Source organism: Polypterus senegalus, chromosome 11 (assembly GCF_016835505.1).
Source record: "Polypterus senegalus isolate Bchr_013 chromosome 11, ASM1683550v1, whole genome shotgun sequence".
NCBI lineage: Eukaryota > Metazoa > Chordata > Cladistia > Polypteriformes > Polypteridae > Polypterus > Polypterus senegalus.
Window position 1 is genome coordinate 150,755,123 of NC_053164.1, and position 22,302 is coordinate 150,777,424.

The following is a 22,302-nucleotide window of genomic DNA, read 5'->3' on the forward strand; positions in this document are numbered from 1 at the left end:
TTTGATGTATTACTGGATCTATAAACAGTAGCTTTATAACATTAATACACGTGAGACATGACACTTAAATGTTATATAGCCACCACACATTGTACACTGCAAGAGAAGAAAAAAGCAGGACCAGTACTATCACAAATACTTACTTCACAGCTGTTTAGCAATTCCTCTGGAAAATTCTGTAAACCAAATATTACAAAACACACTTAATATAATCCAGTGCTGGCAGACGCTGCCTTTAAAAGCCAATGCTTTTAGATGTTAGAAGAAACTACAGTAAGACCAACGTTATGTTAGGAAACCACTTAATAAAACTCGCCAATCCTATCCACCTCTTTTCTTCAAAACAATTATCAAGTCGAGTTTTGGTTGTCGCTGGAGTCTTACCGTCCACCACACTACACGATAACGTATTCCATATTTCTATAATTCTCCGTTTAAATAAAAATTCTTAAATGTTAATGATACATTTCGCATAAACAAGTTAACAACTATACTAAAGAGATAGGACACTGTGAACGCTTGCTATTAATTTTGAATGATTTGCTTTTTAATAAACTAAACTCACCTTGCTCTATGGCATCTCTCATTTGGAATGGTAAACATCGGCTTTAAATCTTTCCTTTGTTGGGTCTTCAGCGTTCTGGTATCATTTTGCACATCCAAAATAGCCGTTTGTTCCAGGGGATCAGCAATCCAGGGATTAAGCACAACCGATGACTGCTGGAGATCCGAAGGAATCATCTTCCATAATGGTACCGATCTAGATTCGCCACCACCCAAAACATTATCCAAGACGGAGGTTGAACACGTTCTGGAGGTAAAATGAGACGGAGGCACAAGGCCTTCTTGACTGTCTGTACCTGAAAAACGAGCAATTTTAAAACTTATAACAAGTGGAAATGAGAAGTTGTTCTATGTATACATCTTATGTGATTAAAACAAAATTATATCGGTCATCAGCTTTGGAGAACACATATTTCCAAGTAAGCTGGCTGGCCATCAAAAAGAACATTGCATAATACTTAAATATAAATTTATCTCAAAACACAGCAATACATTTAACAGATGCAAACAAAGCTATACCACACAGTTAATTCTTATGTGCATCTGATCAGTAATGTCGCTTTTATCACCAGCATATCACAACGTTTTGAAAATAATCTGTATAATTTTTAATGATACCTGTTTTGCTGGGTGCACAGAAGGCAGTAGGAGGATTTAATTTTTCGCTTGTGGTTTTCTTTACATCCATTACAACATAAGCAAGTCTACTTATGATCTGTGTAATGTTAATACGTACTTCCTTCTTCGTCTTCCACTTTAGTCGAATACACTACGTTACTAATTACTCCAAGCTTTACATCATCACCGGCGCCAAAGTAGCCGGGAAAACAAGTTAGTCGCACGTGGTAATCCTTCCGGCTATGGGCAAGACCAAATTTACTTCCGTTACAGTATGTTTGTAGTGTTCCTTAATGTAAGGTACCTCCATTTTTATCTGGTTGTAACTGGAAAACATTCCGCGTCCATTTGGGTTTTGGCGCGTTTAATGGAGGAAGGGGCGTGGTTATCTTTGCCCGTGGCGAAGAGATTAAAGATTGACAACAGATCGTAACCAATCATAACTGCGAAGGAAGTGACTTTAGCAAGTAGGCGTGGTCGCTCCCTGCAAAGCTCAAATTAGAAGGGCGTTCCGGTTGCGATGGACGCGGGCTGTCGGTAAGGCGGGCATAGCGTGAAGAGATCTCGCGCTAAGTGCTAGGGCGCGCCAAGTTTCAAAGTGCTTCCTGGAGAGAAGGTGCGCAATAACAATTATCACTACGATCGACAGAACTTTGTTCGAAAAGTGAACATTTTCGATTGTATTGTGTTTTTGTTAAACGGGTAAATGCACGAAGTTGTTAACTTATGAACAAAAGAGTTCGCGGCTATCAGAAAACGCTGGTAAGTGCGAACGTAGAGTAGCGTTTTCCTTCATTTGTTCTTGTCATTGATTTAATGCAGTTTGACGATTCAGTTAGGCACTTCGATCACTCACACCGGAAACAGCTGGGGTTGTAACTATCACTGGTATTTAATGTGTTAAATAACTTCGACGTTGAATTAAGTAACTGAGACACTTCTGCTTACTCCATAATACTCTATAGCATACTGAAAGCTATCTTACCTCTGTGTCTTTTATGAAATACTCTTGAGTGTGCATATAGCGATATATGAATCCGCATAGATAGCGATTACATTGGAAGTAAACAGCTTATCATGTTGGTATTAAAAGTGTTATATATATATATATACACACACACACAATATAATGCCTGTTAATTTTTTTCTTAATCAGTGAATTCCTGGAAAAGACGCCAAACTGTCATTCATAAGAACTGATTTCTGTGAATTTTCTAGCGACTCTTTTGTTCGTATGAGCTGCTGCAGTTTTTATATACCAAGTTTAATTTTGCTACAAAATCTGCACACAAAAGTAACCTTAATTCGATATTTCTTCTTAAACCTGAACTATTCCTTTTTTGGTTCAGCAGTCATGTTTTTGTTATTTTTTTGGCTCAATTTTTAGGATAGTTATTATTTAATAATATGCTGATGATCACAATCATTACTGTACGTCAACACATATCTTGCTGTATTAATCGCAATACTTACTGTTTTAAGTTTTTAAATCCTACGTTTATGATGTCCAATTGCTTTGCAGCTCTGAAGATGGAAGACGTTGAGATTTGAAGGTGCCATTTGTTTGTTCTTCAGTACAATAGATTGTAAAGTAAAAAGCGGTGCTTGGTGGGATGCTGTCAGAGGTGCAGCCATGTTTCCAGCTTCTGAGGATTGGTTCATCCCCAATCTCTAGCTGCGTCTCCAACAAAGATTTGTACACCTTTCGGCCCGCCTTGGCCCGCTGTGTATTTCGTCTTGGTAGACAAGTGGACATTTGTGATGTGGTCCTGCAGTCTGAAAGTTGTCTTATTTCAAGGCTCCATGCAGAAATTCAGGCGGAGAGGGATGAGGAGAACACCACTGCTGATTGGAGAGTTTTCATTGTGGATCAAAGCACAAATGGTAAGATTTTCAGTTTGAGACCATTCATAATTCTGTCACAGCTAGAGAAAGTATTATTAAATGGTTAGCAGTATCTATCCCAAGTAATTATTGTCACTTTTGAAAGAAGTGCTTTGTTTTGTTTCTTTCAGTATTTGTTACTTTGGTTTAAGTTTTCTTGGTAGTTTCAAAGTATTTGTTGCTTTTATTCAGTTCATGTGTTTTTGTTACACTTAAAAGAGAACATGGGGTTTAACGCTGTAGTGCATTACTATAATTACAACTCTGTTCTCTATTTCAATATATGGATATTTTGGATCAAAATTTACTGTAATTTGCTTTAATTCTCAGTTAATGATCAGCTCTACAGTCGTACAGGCACAGCAGGTCTCGTAATTGTGTTTGGGCAACTTTTGGAAGATATATGTAATATGGCTAGTTTTAGTGTAGACTTTGCTTTGGAATCCTTGCAGTAAGCTATAATTGTTAACATTTAACAAGGTGCCTTTCAAAGTTTCCTAACAGAAGGGGACTGGTGGTTCAGTCCCTGCATGCTCTGTGCTCTACAATGGAAACGGACACCTGCAAATCCATTAACAAAGTAATTACAGGTTTTAAAACTAGCACCATTTACAGGTGAATGCTAAAGTAATTCTTCTGTAAACATCTTATTTTCTTTAGAGCTGTATTATCCTCAGGCTACCATATTTATGAAAAACATTTCATAAACATGTTGTTGTGAATGCTTTGGTTAGGATTGTAGGTGATTTATGAGGTGCTGCTGTATTTACCACTTAGATGAATTGATTGAAACTTTTGCTTACCATTTGAATTCTGTTTTTCTAGGTACATTGGTGAATGACATGCGTTTGCAACGAGGGGAACGTGTGGAGCTTAATGATGGGGATACCTTGATTTTTGGATTGCAAGAAGATCTAACTGGTTGTAATGTCTCTCCACAAGATCACTGTGAATTCTATTTCCTCTTCCAGAAGGTTCAACTGCGACCTCAGGATTTTGATGCAATCACCAAACCAAAGGTCACTAATTCTGCTTCCTTGAAAAGTTCCTTGGTGCCACATGGCTTCACCCCTGTCTCCCCCAGCAAAGAAGGTGTGAAAGAGCTCACTCGCCGACCACTGACTTCATCACCAGGAGGTAGAGCCACACTTATACTTAATTCAATCGGTAGCATTAGTAAACTACAAACACGACCACTAACCTTTCATCCAGAAAAATCAAATGTAGCTGTGAGACGGCCAAAACTTGCCTTCACGTTGCCTCCTGTTAGCACAAGTGAAGAAATTTTCTTACAGATGCCTCCATCATCTCAGCCATCATCATTGTCCTCCCCTTCATCTTCTGGTGGAAGAGCGTCCAAGAACAGGAGGAAGTCGGCACACACTGTATTACCAGAGTTGGAAGATGAAATCCAGCGCTTTTCAGAGGAAGTAATGCAGAGTGCAGCAGCCAAAAGAAGACTCTGCAAATCTGAGTCAGATGCTGAACATGAACTGTATGGCCATGCACAGACCAACACTGACGGGCACCTTCAGAGTGATGCAGCACCACAGGGGAGGCGTAGGAGGGTCCATAGTGATATAGTTTATCACTCACCATTAACAAGGGAGAAGAATAATAAAGAATGTAATAATGTACTTAGTCCATCATCACCTCCTATACGCCTAAAGAGTGAACAAGAAAGAGGAATAGAAACGCGGAAGAAGAGTACTGATAAAGCACAGGGTGAAGCAAATCGAAAAATGCTCCAAAAGTTGCATATCACACCTACTGGGTAAGTAAGAGAGCAGATGGAAAAGATTTTATTAATAACATTAACCTTTTCAAACCAGCTTAATTCAATTTAGGGTTGCTGTCCAAAGGATCATATCATCAGTAACTTTAATTTCCTTTATGTCTATTACTTATTTTTTACTAGATTTCTGTACAGTTAGCAGTGTTGTGGCTAATATACAATCTATTTTCTTTAGATATTCAGATTTTTTTCTCAAATTCAAAAACATTTAGTATGGCCTTTCTAAATTACCGCAGCATGATAATTCTGTGAAAATCTTTGCATTTCATGCATTTTTCATACTTTCTATCCAGGGTTAGTACCTGTCTTGTACCTGATTCTACTGAAATGAACTCCTGTCCCTTACAACCCACATACACAGTTAATGCCACTACCATGCAATGACTACAATTGTAGTATGAGAAAATGATGTTCAATATAAATTGAAAACATAATTTTGAAACATAAACAGGTAAATGTAATGTCAGCAACCATTTGTTTGGTAATATATAAAGCTGAAAGATCGGTTTCTACCACTAATTCACTGTATGACCTTTAACCAAGACAAGTTACATGACCGTGCAATTGTTTATTCCTAGAAATGTACAGATTCTTTCATAACATGAATGCAAACTAAACCAAAACCCCTTTTTTAATTTTAGGAAAAGGCGTGGAAGACCAAGAAAACATCCAGTTGACCAAGTGGTTTCACATGCTCATTATGGGGAGATGTCCCCTAAGGTTTCTGGTTGTGAAATTTATCATTCTCAATGTCCTGTTCAGAGTGGAAGAACAATGAGATGGCTGCCCTCTGAAACAGTTAATGGAGAACCGTGTGCTGCCCAGCATTGCCATTTCCCACAAGAGGAAACCGTGCAGTGGGTTCAGTGTGATGATTGTGATGCATGGTATCATGTGGCATGTGTTGGATGCAGTTACAGCACAATTAAAGACTCTTCTGCAGAGTTCCACTGTGGCTGTCAGTGACTAATATGGTCCTATATTAAAGCCGACCACAGCACATGCCAATGGAAGATATTATACATGTTGCTTTTATGATATATTAACAAACCATACCATTTTCAAAGTCTGCTTAATCCAGAGTAAGGTTATGGGTTGAGGTGTGGAGGGGAGGTTAGGAGTCTATCTCAGCAAGCATAGGGCGAAAGGCAGGGATAGTTTCCCTGGACAGAGCACCGGTCCATCACAGGGTGAGCACACACACACACACACACCAGGGCCAATTTAGCTTCACCAATCTACCTAACCTGCATTTCTTTGGACTGGGGTACCTAGAGGAAACCTCCGCAGACAACAGGGAGAACATGCAAGCTCCATGGAGGACACGGAGAATGAACCCTGGTCTCTTTAACATCATGCGTCTGTGCGACTGAGTAACAAACCTAGCTGTTCACAACCCCGTTATCTTATGGATATTATGTGTATAGTTTGAAGTTGCCATAGCAAGTAACAAATATGTATTACCTTTTGAGGAACCAGGATATGTTACTTGATGCAGTATGTTTGCTCTTAACTGATATACAGTACAAGTATTACTGAAATAATGCAATAGGGTGATTAAATATTTTTTAACTTGTTTATTTCTCTTAGCTTTGATATAAGAGAAGACACGCTCATTTTCCATCTATCATCATAAAGCAAGTTAAATTTTGCTTCCTTCCTTGTTTACATTCTGTCATTAACATTTCCAAAACTTGCATGGATTTGCAGGCTCAATGCAGACATTTTGTATTAGACATCTGGGGCCTCAAATATAAAACTTGCTTTTGCTCGGAAACCTGTAAGCTGTTTCTGTGCAAAAGTTTTTATTTGTAAAACACAGACTTAGCTTAGAAATTGGCTTTAAGTTTCAACCATTCGCAAGTCCTATGCAGACCTTTTTGGTGTTTGCATTTTAGAGACTCCAGGCAGCAGGACAATGAAGTGAACAAAAAAATCTGGTTTCATTGTCTATTTCAATAAAATGTCAGTTCTATTTTGATGTCGATCCATCCATTTTTTTTAAACCCAGTTGTTCTAAACCTATAACAGAACAGGTACTGAATAATTTCTGCATGGTGAACTCTATAATATAGGGTCTTTTTCAGCACACAATTCCAAGTGGACAGCTCTAGGACAACAACAACATTTATTTATATAGCACATTTTCATACAAATGACGTAGTTCAAAGTGTTTTACATGATGAAGAAAGAGAAAAAAGAAAAAATTAATAAGAAAATAGAATTAGGGAATACTAATTTTCATAGAATAAAAGTAAGGTTCGATGGTCAGAAAGGACAGAAAAAGCAAAAAAAAAAAACTCCAGACGGCTGAAGGAAAAAAAAAAAAATCTGCAGGGGCTTCTAGGCCACGAGACCGCCCAGCCCCCTGTAGGCATTCTACCTAACATATACATAAGGACACCTGAATCAGCTTGTAAGTCAGTCTTTATTATGAAAAGGTCATGCATACCATTAATGGTATTTAAATTACAGAAAACGTGTTTTTAAGTTTGTTTGACTATATATTGTAATTGTGGCAAAATAAGCGCTTTCTTATTTTAAGAAGTTAAAGTATGATTAGTGTAACATTCGGGATGTGAATTTAACTGATTTGGAAGTTGTAATGTTGCTATTTGTTTGCTTCATCACAGAGACACATCGCATTTTTGTTTTTTAAATATTTTATCACAGTATGATGTGTTAAGAGATTTCCTTAGACCTCAGTGCTGATGTTTGTATTGGCAGGCATACGCTGCTACTACATGCACTAATATTTAATTGCTAATGCTACCTACTGAGGATCTGTTTGGTAACGGGAGTATCTTTAAGGGAAGTAAAAGAGAACGATGCTGTATGCAAGTCAAAATAACTTCTCAAGTGAAACCTAAAAGCGTTTTCTGACCTATAATTAAGTGTACAGAGAAAATCCTGTGTCTGTTTTAAGGATTGACGACATTCATCTTAGAATTCTTTGGGCAGGGCATATTATAGCATTTATTGATTCATCCTTTACACCCACGTATCCAGGGCAGGGTGCAGCTGGAGACTATCTTGGTGATCTACAGGTCTGTTCTCAGCCTGTGAGCTGACTTTAGTCTTGGAGGAAAATCGCCTGGTCAAAGCACCAGCATATTGCAGGATGAACACACAGTACATTAATTGTTGCCTTAACAAATGAGGAGAAAAACACTTTATTTGAGACTTATTTTAGTAACATAATGCATCCATTTGTGGTGTGTTAGGGGAGCAGGCCAAATATCCATAATGCCTCAAATTCACATTTATTGAAGTTTTGTTTTCTGGTTCTTCCATGGTTTGAATGTAAAGATCTCACTCAGGAACATTGCCATATTTTATGGTGATTAGGTCATAACTGTTCATAAAGAGTGCTTGTTAAGCTATGCACAGTTACTGACGGGAAGTGACAGGGAGTGGTTGAAAGTGCTGTTTTTGCCTTTCTACCGTAAGCAAACTTTTGGTAAAGAATCTAAACAAAGTTTTATACATGAGGCCCCAGGAGTATATTTGATTTATCTGCCTCTGTAATGTATGTAATGAGTCTGTTAAATACATGTTTTTCATTAATATTCAGAAGATTTTTAGGAGGGCCAGGTTTTGTGAATTTTAACTTTAGTTTGAAACTGACTTATTTAGTTTGATTGAAGTATGAAGGCTTGAACAGTAAGGTAAGTATGGTTCCAAGTAACTGGGCAATTTGAGCAGTAAATAGTATTAATATATATTTACAAGAAAGCATAAATATATTGTAAATTTCAATAAAGACTTAATGTTTTTCATGAGAAAAAGTGCATGTGTAAATGATACAGGGAAAAAACACTACATGTTATAGGCCATTGTTAAGTCGTATAAAGTCAGAATTGCTGAATCCATCGAAGAACTTAGTTTACAAAATAATTTAGGCAGAATTAGATTCAGTGATAATTAAACTAGATCTTCTATAATTGGCTTAAATAATACATGATTGTTCTAAACAGAAGTATGATTTGTTTTGCTCCAATTTTATAGCACTTAAACAAAAACATAACTTGAGCTCTTTGTGCTTGTTTTATTCCAGTATTAGTATAACATTGTAATGTTGTATAGTCAGGGGCAATGTGTTTTAAATGTTTAAGAATTGGCTCATATTACCCATAACTAGTGGAAGACCACATTCACAATATTGATTATTAGATAATTATGCGTGTTGCGTGCTAAAAGCATCACTGATTGTCTGGGCATATATTTTGAATAGTTTCATTTAACCTGAAAATGAATGGTTATTTTCTTATTAAAGCACCTTAATGAATATTAATCCCTTTTACTTTATATGTGCCAACTGTAAAATTATGATTTAATGATCAAATGTGTGTTTTCTAAATTGGTTTTTATTATGCAATACAAAGCAAATGTGTTGGACTAGTGTTCTGTCCAAGGTTACCTTCACCCATTACTACAGCGCTTTTTACAGCCCTCCACTTTTTCTTTCTCTCTCTCTCTCTTTTTTTGTCTGTTTATCCTTAAACTAGCTGTGTTATCCATCTAACAGGTGAGATTTTAGGTAATCAATGTAGACATCTTTTTTTTTTTTTTTTTATTTATTAATACATGCATTTTTAATTTTTGTCTGGTATAATATATACCTGAACTCTTTCCCTTACAACATCCTTTTCCTGTTCGGATAGAGCCACTCATTTTTGTAGCTCCATTGCACCATTGTTTGTTGAGCTTACCACTCTTACATTCGTAGTGTTATCCTAGGAAAATGTGGCATTGATTACTGCCATATTAGCTGGGTTTATTGACTCTAGCTTACTAGTGTTGGGGCTTTGGTGTCCCAACGTGTGCATTGATTTATCATTTTTTTTGTTATCATCCATTGGTCACCACACAAAGTTATCAGTCATTACACCTGTAATTTTTGTTCTCGTAGCCCAAGTGGGTTCTAGAAAGTCACTACATCACTGCTGTTGACAGCCTATAAGGTTGGACAACAGAGCAGGCCAATAAGACCAATTTTCTTTTTTCTAGACCTGATCTGGTTTTTGTTTTTAAGCACCTTCTACATCAGGGATGTTAAACTCTGGACCTGAAGGGCCGCAGTGGCTGCAGATTTTCATTGTAATCCTTTTTCTAATCCATGATCAGTTTTCACTGCTAATTAAAATCTTTTTCCCTTCATTTTAATAGCCCTGTTTTTAAGGATTCAATGCTCTGAGTTGATCCTTTTCTTCATTAAATGACAGCCAAACAGAAATGAGGTATGAAATGAGCCAACAGATGAGCAGGTAAACTGGGGCTTCAAACTCCAACCAGTTTCTTGAGGAAAAGCCAATTCTTGCTGTTAATCAAACTCATTATTTAATTCCATGGCTTGTTGCTGCTCTCATTCTGCCACATGAGACATTTCCAAAACTGCTGTTTTCTGTTCTTTCTAAGAGCACCATCAAAATGTTTTGGTGACCTGAGAGATCAACCTTGCTGAGACCATCACCTTTCATTATTTTCATATATTGTGTGATGGGTACAGGGGAGCTGGTCATGTGGCAGTTTGTTTTGTGTCTCATTATTGTTTGGCTGCTAATTAAGGAAAAAGAAACAACAAAGAGGCCTGAGTCAAGTTATTTAAAATTAAGGCAAAAGAAGTAAATTAGCAGCAAAATCTGGTCACTAATGAAGAAGATGGCTAGAATGAAAACCTGCAGCCAGTGCGGCACTCTAGGGCCGGAGTTCGACACCCGTGTTCTACATGTTTTGCTTGTTTTTAAAATTTTTCTTCCAAACCCTACCAACCAACACACATAGTCACTCGTCCTTTCAAGCTGATTTCTGCTTGTCCAGCAGTTACTGTCTGTTGGATGTATTCGGAGTTACCGTTTGTAGTACAGCATCTACGGGAATATACTATGTAATGCATGAAATTATAAAATGTATCTCATTGTCATTCTAACAGGTGGCGCATCATAAACATTACCACTGCTTTTACGAATCCCATACGAGATGTCGTATAACAGGGACCTAGCAACCAGACAGACATACACACAGACACTTCTCCTTTTATTAAGGTGGATACTTCAATTGTGCTGTCCAGATTTTTTTCCACTGAATCTACTTGTATTTGGATGTTTCCTTCAGTGATTGGTGGTTAAATTTGTTATGTACTTTTTCCAATTCTTGCAATTACTGTAACACTCTTTGTATATTTGACAGTTAATAGCCTGTGCTTTAGACTGTAACTGCTTAAATACCAGCATATATGTCTTCATTTATCAGTATGAGCAGGTGTGTGCAGCATGTATTAAAGGTAAATATGTACGTATGTTCAAGCCAAATTATTAAAAATATAAACATCTTAAGCTTTAAAATGACTTTTGAGCTTGCATTTGTGGTATAGCACATTTCTAAGGATTTATTATGAGTAGATGCATATGAAGTTGGATGGTTAAGAGACATATATTCCTTATTTTGAAAGTTAATGTTTTAATAATGACTAGCTCTTGTTTTCTGTTAGCTTGACTTGTGTTCTTTTGGTGCACCAAATAAATAATATATAACTTCTTTTTATTTTGTTTGAAATTGCTTAGTTTTGAAGAGCTGCAATAGTTTAAGGTTTTCCTGGCAACCAGCTATTTAATTAAAAGCTAACTTTTAGAGAGAGACAGCAGTGATACTTAGTCCTAGAGAGGGAGGGTGACTGCATTACAGTTAGTCTCTTAATTAATAGTAATTTTCTTCTTTGAATTAAATCCTTTGTTTAATTCATCTGCCGTATAAAAATTTCCAATATGTTCATAACTGTCTTCTGATGCACTGAAGCATCTTGGCAATCTAGTCTACAGATTGAAGTCTAGTCTGCAGTTGTCTCTGCTCCTTAATAAATTAACTTTTAAAATGTGGTAGGTTTGCAGTGTAAGTACAGGTATATGACCGAAATTTTAATTTATTACCCACACTGTGGATTGACAGTTAATCACATCTGCAACTCTTCTGCATTTTTTTTTTTAAACAGCCAATTTAAATTGATCAAGACTCCTCAATAGACATTAACATAGACCATTTTTGCAGAAGCTTGTTTAACAACATGTCACATTTACATACTTCCACATTAATAGTACAGCAACCTACACATTTACATCAAATATTCATAAAAAAGCATTATGCAGAATACACTTGGACCATAAACAATTAAGTGCACGTGACTTCCACCCTAATTCAGATTTCACTGGGCCCTATGTATCCTATAGATGATGATGGCATATTCTCCAATGAATGCTTGATAAACAAACAATAGGGTTTCCAGTGTATTTTCCACAAGGGCCCATAGTAGTTGAGCACATTTCTTTCCAGAGTTTTATGTGATGTGAGCTATTAAGGCTGGAAGTCTAGTTTACACTCAATGGGGGTTTTTGTTTTGGTATTGGATTAAACCTTTTCCAGGCTGAGCTTCAGACCAAACATATTCCAATGAACTCCACACAATAGACTGGCATACAGCTTAGGGCTGACCATCAGTCCCTGCAGCCATGGCAGTGTATTTGTTTTTCCAGTTCTCCCTTTACCAGGTTAGCTGTGATTGTCTATGACAAGGAGACAGTGGGTACCACGAGTGGAAGTTTCAAGAGGACTTGGTTGTAGGAGCAGGTGTCTCTGGAGTGGCTTTTCGGGTTGATTGCATGAGTGTTTTGCAAAAGAGAGGAGATGACAGCAAAAGAAGTTTGTATGGTTCACTGCTGCTCATGCATCTGCCTGCTTAAACCCAGTATTATAATTCATAGAACCACAAACCTCTTTCACATTATTTTGTTGCAGCTTGTCCACCTTCCTTCTGTAAGCATTTTTTCCTGTTCCTCCAGTCCTCCTCTTTATCACCTGTTTTAATTTTTTTTTTTTCTCTCCTTAATGCTCAGTAGAGACTTTAACTAGTGAAAGCACTTTACTGTCTTGGAGTTTGGTGTTATATGTGTAGAAGCTGATGCAGTCTTCTATTGGCAATGAGCAAAATGTGATTCCATTTGATTAACAAAGTATTTCTCAGTCAGTTAGCCAAACAAAATCTTGATGGGCCACAGTTGTCTCTGGTATTCATCTTCTTACTGTCGTAGTGCTTACTGGGTCTGGCTACGATACAAGCTCAATAATGTGGCAACGTAGTACTTTAAAGCAATGATCATCCCTAACTTTAACATATAGGAGGCCTAAAGCCAAGCCTCCTCTAGTTTAAGCACTTGAACACAATTAAAAAATAAATGTGAGGACAGGAGATGGAAAGAGAAGCTTGATCAAAGTTTCAATAAGGTAGTTGTGAGTATATTGAGGTGCCACATCCTGAACAAGAGGGAATGTACCCAGTTATAATGATGATGTGATCACAGTTGCAACTGGTGCTATAGATTTAGTACTTTACACTTAGTTCCATGTATGGGCTGCAGTCTTGTTCTTAAATGTTGTTATAGCCAGTATAGCAGAGGAAGTCTCACTCTGCTCCACATACTGTATTTGCACTACCTCTCCTTGGTGCCCACCATAATCAACAGTCATGCTGGGCTGGCAAGTGGTGGGTGGCAATAGGGGAAAGACCCATGGTTTTTTGGGAGAACTCCACAAGAGTGTAAGTTCTGCTAGAGGGCTGCTTACCTTATAAGTTGATAGATAAATTAACCCAAAATGGGGTGGTGATACCTAAGCAACAGCTAGATAGCAGTATGCCCTGTATTTTTAGGGAGTACTCTGGTCGTAATTAAGCCATAGGGTTTAATTAATAGGGAAGTCTGGGGGACTGACAGGAAACTGGCAAATTTCCCAAAACCACTGGGTGGCAAGAAAGTGCCCCCCTGTTTGGTACACAATTAGTCCTTCTGTATGGTTTTGGAGAGCAGGTAGCACTGATGTCAACATCTTTGCCTGATGCTTTCAGTATTGGGTCTCTGGAGTGCAAAAATGCCTGAAGTCACCAGAGTGGGACACCAAATGTATTCCTAAATACAATACAATACAGTTTATTTTTGTATAGCCCAAAATCACACAGGAAGTGCCGCAATGGGCTTTAACAGGCCCTGCCTCTTGACAGCCCCCCAGCATTGACTCTCTAAGATGACAAGGAAAAACTCCCAAAAAAACCTTTTGGGGAAAAATGGAAGAAACCTTGGGAAAGGCAGTTCAAAGAGAGACCCCTTTCCAGGTAGGTTGGGCGTGCAGTAGGTGTCAAAAGAAAGGGGTCAATACAATACACAGAACAGAACGAATCCTCAATACAGCATACAAATAAATATTTTAGAAGTACGGAGCAGAATTTAACAGTAGATGATATCACATAATAAGTTTTGGATATTTTTTAGAGTCCTGGAGACCTCATCCATCAAGCTGCCTCCCCCATTTGGCCATTCCACGGCTGAAACAGTTCTGGGCCATCCAATCCGATGAAAGGAGCCCTCTTTCCCATGATTCCTGCAATCATCCATCAAGGATGACTTTACCATAGGTAGGCAAAACAACTTGGCAGGTGAGCCGTGGCACCAAGTGCCACATTTCAGTACAGAGAACAGAAACAGAATAGGTGAAGGTTAGTATTCAATTATAACTATCATGTTACTTCTGTTTTAGTGCTAATAACTAACAACAGAGATGCAGTCTGTACAGTTAATCAGTAGCTCTAGTCAGGATATGCTAAACTGAAGTAGTGAGTCTTCAGCCGGGATTTAAAGGCTGAGACTGAAGGGCATCTCTTATAGAAGCAGGCAGACCATTCCACAGTTTAGGGGCCCTGAAACTAAAAGCTCAACCTCCCACTGTTATTTTATTAATCCTTGGAATCCTAAGCAGACTAGCATCTTGAGATCTTAATGTGCGCTCAGGTTTGTAAGTCATGATAAGTTCAGACAAGTAAGCCGGACCTTGGCCATTTAATGCTTTATATGTTAAAAGGAGGATTTTGAAATCTGCCCTAAACTTAACTGGGAGCCAGTGTAAGGATTTAAGAACTGGAGTTATGTGTTCATATTTTCTTGTTCTTGTAATAATTCTTGCAGCCGCATTTTGGATTAACTGGAGGCTGTATAGAGAACAGTTTGAACAGCCAGTGAACACCGCATTGCAGTAGTCAATCCTACTAGAGATAAATGCATGAATTAATTTCTCAGAATCCTGTTTATTTAGAAAGCGCCTTAATTTCCTAACATTTTTAAGATGGAAGAAACATGTTTTGGACAACTTTGTAATATGTGCTTTAAATGACATGCTAGAGTCAAAGATAACTCCTAGATTGCGGGCTGATTCAGTAAAATTAATTGGGATTCCAACTGAGTTAAATGATGACAAAATATTGTTGTGATCAGCATCATTCCCTCCAACAATTAACATCTCTGTTTTATCTGTATTTAAAGACAAGTAGTTCTCATCCATCCACTCCTTTAATTCACTAACACAACTAATTAAAGACAACATCTGAGAAACTTCATTTGATTTAAATGAAAGGTATAACTGGGTGTCATCTGCATACAAGTGAAAATTAACATTGTTTCCTAATGTGAGATCCCAGTGGAAGCATGTAAAGTGAAAACAGTAAAGGTCCCAGTACTGAGCCCTGCGGGACACCATATTGAACTTCTGTGTATAATGATGGAGTACTGTCAGCACATTTCTGTACATATTGGAATCGATTTGATAAATAAGAACTAAACCAAGTGAGCACGGAGCCTGTAAGTCCAACATCATTTTCTAGCCTGTGCAGTAAAATAGAATGGTCAATGGTGTCAAATGCTGCACTTAAGTCCAACAACATAATTACAGTGGAGTTTCCTTCATCAGAGGATATCAGAATGTCATTTACAACCCATGTTAGTGCAGTTTCTGTACTATGACCAGTGCGAAAACCAGACTGGAATTTCTCAAATAAATTGTAATGCGTAAGGTGTGACTGAAGCTGACTGGCAACTACTTTTTCTAGTATTTTAGAGAGAAACTGTAAATTTGAAATAGGTCAATAATTATTTAGTATGTGTGGGTCTAGGTCTGACTTTTTAAGTAAAGGTTTAATGACTGACACTTTTAGTGCATCAGGTACGGTGCCATGCAGTAATGAACTATTGATAACGGTTAGAATAGGCGCTGCAAGAACATCCATTGCACTTTTTTCTAGTTTTGTTGGCACTGGATCTAGGGAACAAGTAGTGGGCTTCATTTTAGAAATTAAAGTTAAGACTTCCTGCTCAGTTACAGGATTAAAATTATTAAAGTGCTGAATGCAATGTGAGACAGGGTCTGCTAAGCTAGTATTTGGTTTGTACTGTGATTAAGAGATCTGGAATCTTATATTTTTAATTTTCTCATTGAAGAAGTTCATAAAGTCTGTACTGCTAATATCTGTTGGTATTTTGCACTGTTGATCTGAATTCCCATTTGTTAATTTAGCCACTGTTCTAAACTGTACCCGAGGATTTTTATTATTGCTATCTATTAATGTAGAATAGTATTCTGAGCGAGCTTTAAAGAGGGCTTTTTATATATTTTTTTAACACTCTCTGTCCATGCAATTTGAAAGACATGTAGCTTTGTTGTTCTCCATCTGCGCTGCAGTTTTCGACACTCTGATTTAAGAGTTTGAGTGTTTTCATTAAACCAGGGAGAGTTTATAAATAACCCCCTCAGAAATGAGGTACTGTATTAAGAAGCCCTTAAACCAGCAGCCATTTGTATTTGGAATCATGAAGTGTGTAAAGCTTGACTGGCCGGAATGTAGCATTACCAGAATAAAAAAATATTAACAGGATTCCCACAGGCATGGAAATCCTGGAAAAGTTTTGGAAAATTGTCAAATGACCTTTATTTTTTGGAAAAGTCATGGGTTTTTTAAATAAAGTTTTATGTCTTGTAAGTTTGTAAATTAGTAAAACCTTGAAAAGAGGAACGCATTTTTAAAGTTCTTGAGTTAATTGTGTAGTGAACCGTAATGCATATGCCAAAATGCCTGGTAAGTCTGTGTTCAATAATATCTGGTTAACAAATGAAAGATACAAGCTATGGCTCCATAATGGTGAAGACGTAAGAAGTGCAAAATATAAATTATGTGGTAAAATGTTTGACGTGAATAATTGGAGTGAAGCTGCGCTAGCAATTCATTCAAAAGGTTAAAAAAAAAAAATTGACAATGAGAAGGAAACAAGAAAAACGACTGGAATTGACACCTTGTTCAACTCCTCTTCATCTACCACAGCAGAAGGTAGCATTATTCCCTTATGCAGTGAAGCAGCCAGCCAAACAAAGAAATCCATATCTAACACTGATGTACTCTCTGCTAAAGAGCTGTGGGCACTAAAAGTAATCGAGTTGCACTATTCTTGCAAATCATGCACCGGTCTTGAACAGTTATTTAAAACAACTGTCACTTACAGCAAAATCCCAGCTAAATTTTCATGTAGTAAAACAAAATGTGAACATTTTACTACATTCAGTATTGCTCCTTATTTGAAATCATTGCTTGTCATAGAAGCAATGACAAGCTGGGTCCACCCTTTATTTTGATGAGACCTTTAATCACTGAGCTCAAATAAATGGATGTACATGTTAGGATTTGGAATGGTGAAGAAGTGCAAACTAGGTTCATAGGCACAGAGTTTATGGGGGAAGTGACTGCTCGTGACATTATAAAGAAATAAAAATTACACAACACCATGGCAGAGTTTGAACTAAAAAATATTGTCAAATTATCCATGGATGGGTCCAGCATTAACTGGAAAGTGACTCTTTTACAGTCTGAGCCTTTACTTGATATGAGCAAAACACTGGTCAACATTGGATCATGTGGATTTTACATTCTCCCCAATGCATTTCACAATGAATGAAGATTGAGCAGTTGGGAACGGGACCATAATATTTCCAGCATTTAATTGCTATTCAAAGACAGTCCAGTATTCAGAGAGAACTCTGATGAAATCATCGGTTGCAACACATTTATGCTGAAATTTTGTCAACACCGCTGGATAGAGAATGTGGCCAATATGTCTAAGAGCTTCAAATATCCTGAATAATATTGCTATTTGATAATCACCATAATAATATTTGAATTTTAATTCTAATACTGATTTTTAAGCCCTCCTGCTTGCTTCGCTCGCCAACACCCCCAGCTTGCACTATGTGCCAGCCACTTTGCATCTCTGCCGCTCATGTATGTGGATTTCACTTTCACCAAACAACAAATCTTTTAATTCTCACAGATACGCCTCTTCATTTTGAAGAAACAGTGCTTTTCCCTGATGGTAACACAAATTAGACGATCTACAAGTCTCCGACTTAAAGTTTAAATCCAAACAATATATTCAATCTCTTTTAGCTGTTCTGTTATTTCACCAAGTAATAATTTTCATTTGCTCTAATGCGATTTTTGCTGTCATTTTTTTGGACTTTCGAATTTTAGTACTTCCATTATCTCTAACCTGCTCTGCATGTGTAATGTGCCAACGTTTTTGAATTCTTTATGATGTTCTACTTTGCCATCTACTCTTTGTCTTTTATTTCTGGCCCCAGGCATGGTTAAATCTCTTGGGCCAAATTATTATAATAGAGAGATTTCTTTTTTTAGTTACTAGGCAGAAAATGTCAGTGAATGTATTTATTATGTGCACATGGTGTGATAAATCAGATATTTCAAGGAGATCATAATCTTTATAAGCCCTATGCTGAAATTGGATGAAATAAAGCAGAGATCATTGTGACTGATCACAAATAACACCTCTCAGTATTAATATACCACTTATGACATTCAGTTTTTCATGATATTATTTGTACAGAAAATAGTTTTTTTATGAAGAGAAGCATTTTATGAATGTTGGAAAGTCATAACAGTTGACCTACCTGTTTTGACTAACCATTGAGAAATGCTGCCAATTTTCTAGGAATGAACAAATTGTTGAGATTAAAGGGTAATGCCATGCAAAAGTATATTTGTAATAAAAGTTTAAACACTGTTCAAGTTGTTCTGCAAGTTGTAGTGCACAGCTAGAAACTAATAATGCAATCATTAATCCCTTAGTGGGGTCCGGTGTGCACAAGTTGAACTAGGGGAGGATTTGCAAAGCAGGGGCCTAAAGATATTATTAGATAACTAACACCTTTCCAAATCCCACAAACCTGTCACATCTGTATTATTACTCTAGCAGTTGTAATGGCAAATTTATTTACAAAAGTGCAAAAATTAAGTCATGGAAATTTGCTTAGAAGCTATGCAAAACTCATGGAATTTTTTTGAAATTTTTTAGGAATCCTGAATTAATGGTTTTGCAAGGTGGATTTGGAAAGTTTTCATTCTTGGGGCACATTGCTTTGGTTGGACAGCCAAAAGGATTAGTCACTCCGTTTGCAAGAACAGGACTGGAAAGGTGTTTAACCTGGCATTGATAGGCAGACGTTTTTGTTCATTTTTATTTCTTTATTACTGTGCTCCCCCAATTATTTATTTCTCACTTGTCTGTTTTGTGTTTATAAATTACTAAAATCATTGCTTTTGAAAATGAGCTAGTGTGTGTCTGTATTGTTTTAGGGATGTACTCTGTACCCAGATAATGATGTTGATAGCCAAATGTCATAAAAGTACAGTAAATCATTAAAACACCAACAATTGACAGTTTTGTTTGCTTTTATTACATGGGATGCTGCAGTGCTTGAAATGGTTGTGCAGACTTTTATTTTCTATTTTTGCCACATTTGCATCTTTATACTGTATATAGATTTAGCTTGCATTTGTGTATTTTGATTTTATTTGAAAAAGCATTTTATGTAATATTGCACTTTATATGAGATTGATTTAAAGATGTGAGCCAAGGCCATTTTGAAGAACCAACTTTTAAACAAATAAATTCAAAGGCAGTTTACAAGATTGTTTATGTGATTAAGAGCATGCTATTGTTTTATTTTTATATAATAAAGATAAGCAGGGACATAAAATAGCATGTCAAGTGGTAACATAATTCATTGGAGTTATTTTTGTGACACCATTTGAACAAGATGAAGAGGAGAAGCTACCACACCCTGCTGATATTTTTCCATTATAGTTGAACATCTGACAGCTTTGCTGTTTGATCTTCTGAAGAGCCAGCTGCGATCTTCAGAGAATGTGCAGTGACTAATTGTTACAGGGACTAGAGCATGAAAGGAGCCAACAGATGTGCAGCTAAACTGGGGCTTCAAACTCCAACCAATTTCTTAAAGAGAAGCCAATTCTTGCTGTAAATTAAACTCATTATTTAATTCCATGGCTTGTTGCTGCTCTCATTGTGCCACAGCAGACATTTTGAAAACTGTTGTTTTTCTGTTCTTTCTAAGAGCACCATCAAAATGTTTTGGTGACCTGAGAGATCAACCTTACCATCACCTCTCTTTAATTTCAGATATTATGTGATGGGCACAGGGGAGCTGGTCATGTGGCGGCTTGTTTTGTGTCTCATTATTGTTTGGCTGCTCATTAAGGAAAAAGAGACAACAAATGGGCCTGAATCAAGTTAATTAAAATTGAGGCAAAAGAAGTAAAATATCAAAAACTAGTCACAGATTAGGAAAAGGATTAGAATGAAAATCTACAGCCCCTGTGGCCCTCCAGGCCCAGAGTTTGACACCCCTGGACTGAACCGTGCTACTGCTGCTGTGCTGCCTTCTCATGCCATTAAGTTAAATCAACATTAAATGCCAAGTGAACTGCTGCTCTATACCAGAATTCTGGTGCCCTGTCCTTCAGTTGCTGGTATTCAAGTGTGTGTTGTTTAAATAAGGACTTGGCTGTTAGTGAAAAAAACTTTTTCATTGAGTGTGTGTCCACATACAAAATGTAGCTATTTTTGCTGTTGTGCTTCAGGAAGCAGTCTTTGAATCAATAAACACAAAAACAGAGATGCAAACTAAAGTAAACAGGAAATGCAAAAATACTGTACAAACAAAAGGACTGTCACATGGTTACTAAGGGCAAAGGTATCAGGATTTTGTTGGAAGTCATCAAGAGGAGACTGAATACATACAGAACATGGTGCAAGAGGTGTGGACCTTACCCAGCCATCATTCTGCATCCAGTGAAAACGACCAGGCCATAAACTCCCTATCTGCAAACACTTTACCAGTTAAATAACAATCAATATTATTACTATATTAATATTACTATATACAAAAACAGACCTGGAGGACCCAGCACTCTTCAACAGATTGCAAGATCCATCCCCTTCCTCTGCTGAAGCGGCATGGGTGAATGCTGTGTAGCTTGCTAATCTGATTTACGCTCTCCTTTGTGTTCAGCCCAGCAGCATAGCCAGTACCCCTGTACCCAACAACAAACAATTGTTAATATCGGGTATGGGAGAATGCTGCAATCTACACCTTTCAGCTCAGTTGGCCAGTTTCCAGTTGCTTCCTAACAGCTCAACTGCTTACAAACCTAACTCACCCCCTTAACTTGGCACATCAAGACAGTACTTTGTACCTGGCCACAAGTTGATATTCTTGCCTGCATGTTTCCATGTTTACAACAGTTGTGTTTGTAAGTCACCTTTAATGTTATTTAAAAATTAAATGCCACCACCCATATTTTGGTGCCCTACATGAGACTAAAGCCAGCCCTGAATGTATAAGAAAAATGCCCAATTCAAGTAATTATAGGATGACGTGCTCCTTTCCTTAAAATCTCTCTAAAGTGGGAGCTCACATACTATATATAGCTTTTGAACCACCAGCATAAACATTCATTTTAAAGAAAGCCTATTTTCATTTTTGATATGTCATGCCAATATTTGTTTGTATATTTTATAATAATGAAGATTAACATATTAAGTTGATACAATTACTCACCTCAATAATTAATTGCCTTTGACATCATTTTTATCATTATAATTGTCAGTATTTTTTTTTACTAGTAAGATATTGCAATACAAAATGTTTTGTAATAGAGGATCGGTCAGTAAAATCGAAACACTCATGAAATGTGACAAATATAGTTTGGTATTCATAATGATGATTTTTATACAGATGGGCATGGTTACGTTGTAATATTAGGTTGCTTTCAACAACCCTTTAGGATCATCCATGGTGTACCCATTCTTTGAAAATCAGGGACATGGGAGAGCATGGATTGTCCATAACAAAAATTGGTAAAGAACAGCACAAACCTCTTGGCAGTTTTTAACAGTTACAGAACTACAATAGCCAACTTTGTATGTAGTTAGCTGAAGCTAATTATTATGATTTCAACTCATTGTAGTACATGCTTGACCATTGCACAAACCATTTGAATTACTTTTTTTGTAGGTAAATTTTGAAATGCATTAATCTAGAGCTGTATTAGTGGCATTTGGTAATACACTCTAGGCTTCCGAAGCATCATAAATGCTACAGACTGTTCTCAAGTGGGAATAATGGCACCACCAAAGTCATTAGAGGCTGACCATCTAAAAGACAGATCATTTCATAGCATCAATGCACAGGTACGTTCTTTT

At 37.1% G+C, this 22,302-nt stretch overlaps 2 protein-coding genes across 3 annotated transcripts in view; one reads left to right on the forward strand and one right to left on the reverse strand.

Annotated features, from left to right (window-relative positions):
• Nucleotides 1-1,558, reverse strand: part of cchcr1 (coiled-coil alpha-helical rod protein 1) — a 100,671-nt gene extending 99,113 nt beyond the window's left edge. Inside the window, exons 1-2 of the mRNA XM_039769896.1 lie at nucleotides 1,183-1,558; nucleotides 566-860 (exon numbers count right to left, since the gene is read on the reverse strand). Of these exons, the coding sequence (XP_039625830.1) occupies nucleotides 566-860; nucleotides 1,183-1,252 (365 nt within the window). The 5' untranslated portion in view covers nucleotides 1,253-1,558. The remainder of the gene's footprint in view (nucleotides 1-565; nucleotides 861-1,182) is intronic.
• A 171-nt stretch (nucleotides 1,559-1,729) lies between these two features.
• Nucleotides 1,730-7,046, forward strand: tcf19l (transcription factor 19 (SC1), like). Of its 2 annotated transcripts, none has more exons than XM_039769897.1 (4): nucleotides 1,730-1,944; nucleotides 2,705-3,066; nucleotides 3,892-4,840; nucleotides 5,503-7,046. In XM_039769897.1, the coding sequence occupies exons 2-4, from the start codon at nucleotides 2,796-2,798 to the stop codon at nucleotides 5,825-5,827; spliced, it is 1,545 nt and encodes a 514-aa protein (XP_039625831.1). In that variant the 5' UTR covers nucleotides 1,730-1,944; nucleotides 2,705-2,795; the 3' UTR covers nucleotides 5,828-7,046. The 2 variants fall into 2 exon arrangements, with proteins under 2 accessions (XP_039625831.1, XP_039625832.1); XM_039769898.1 differs by having other exon boundaries at nucleotides 1,741-1,798.
• The last annotated feature ends 15,256 nt before the right edge of the window (nucleotides 7,047-22,302 follow it).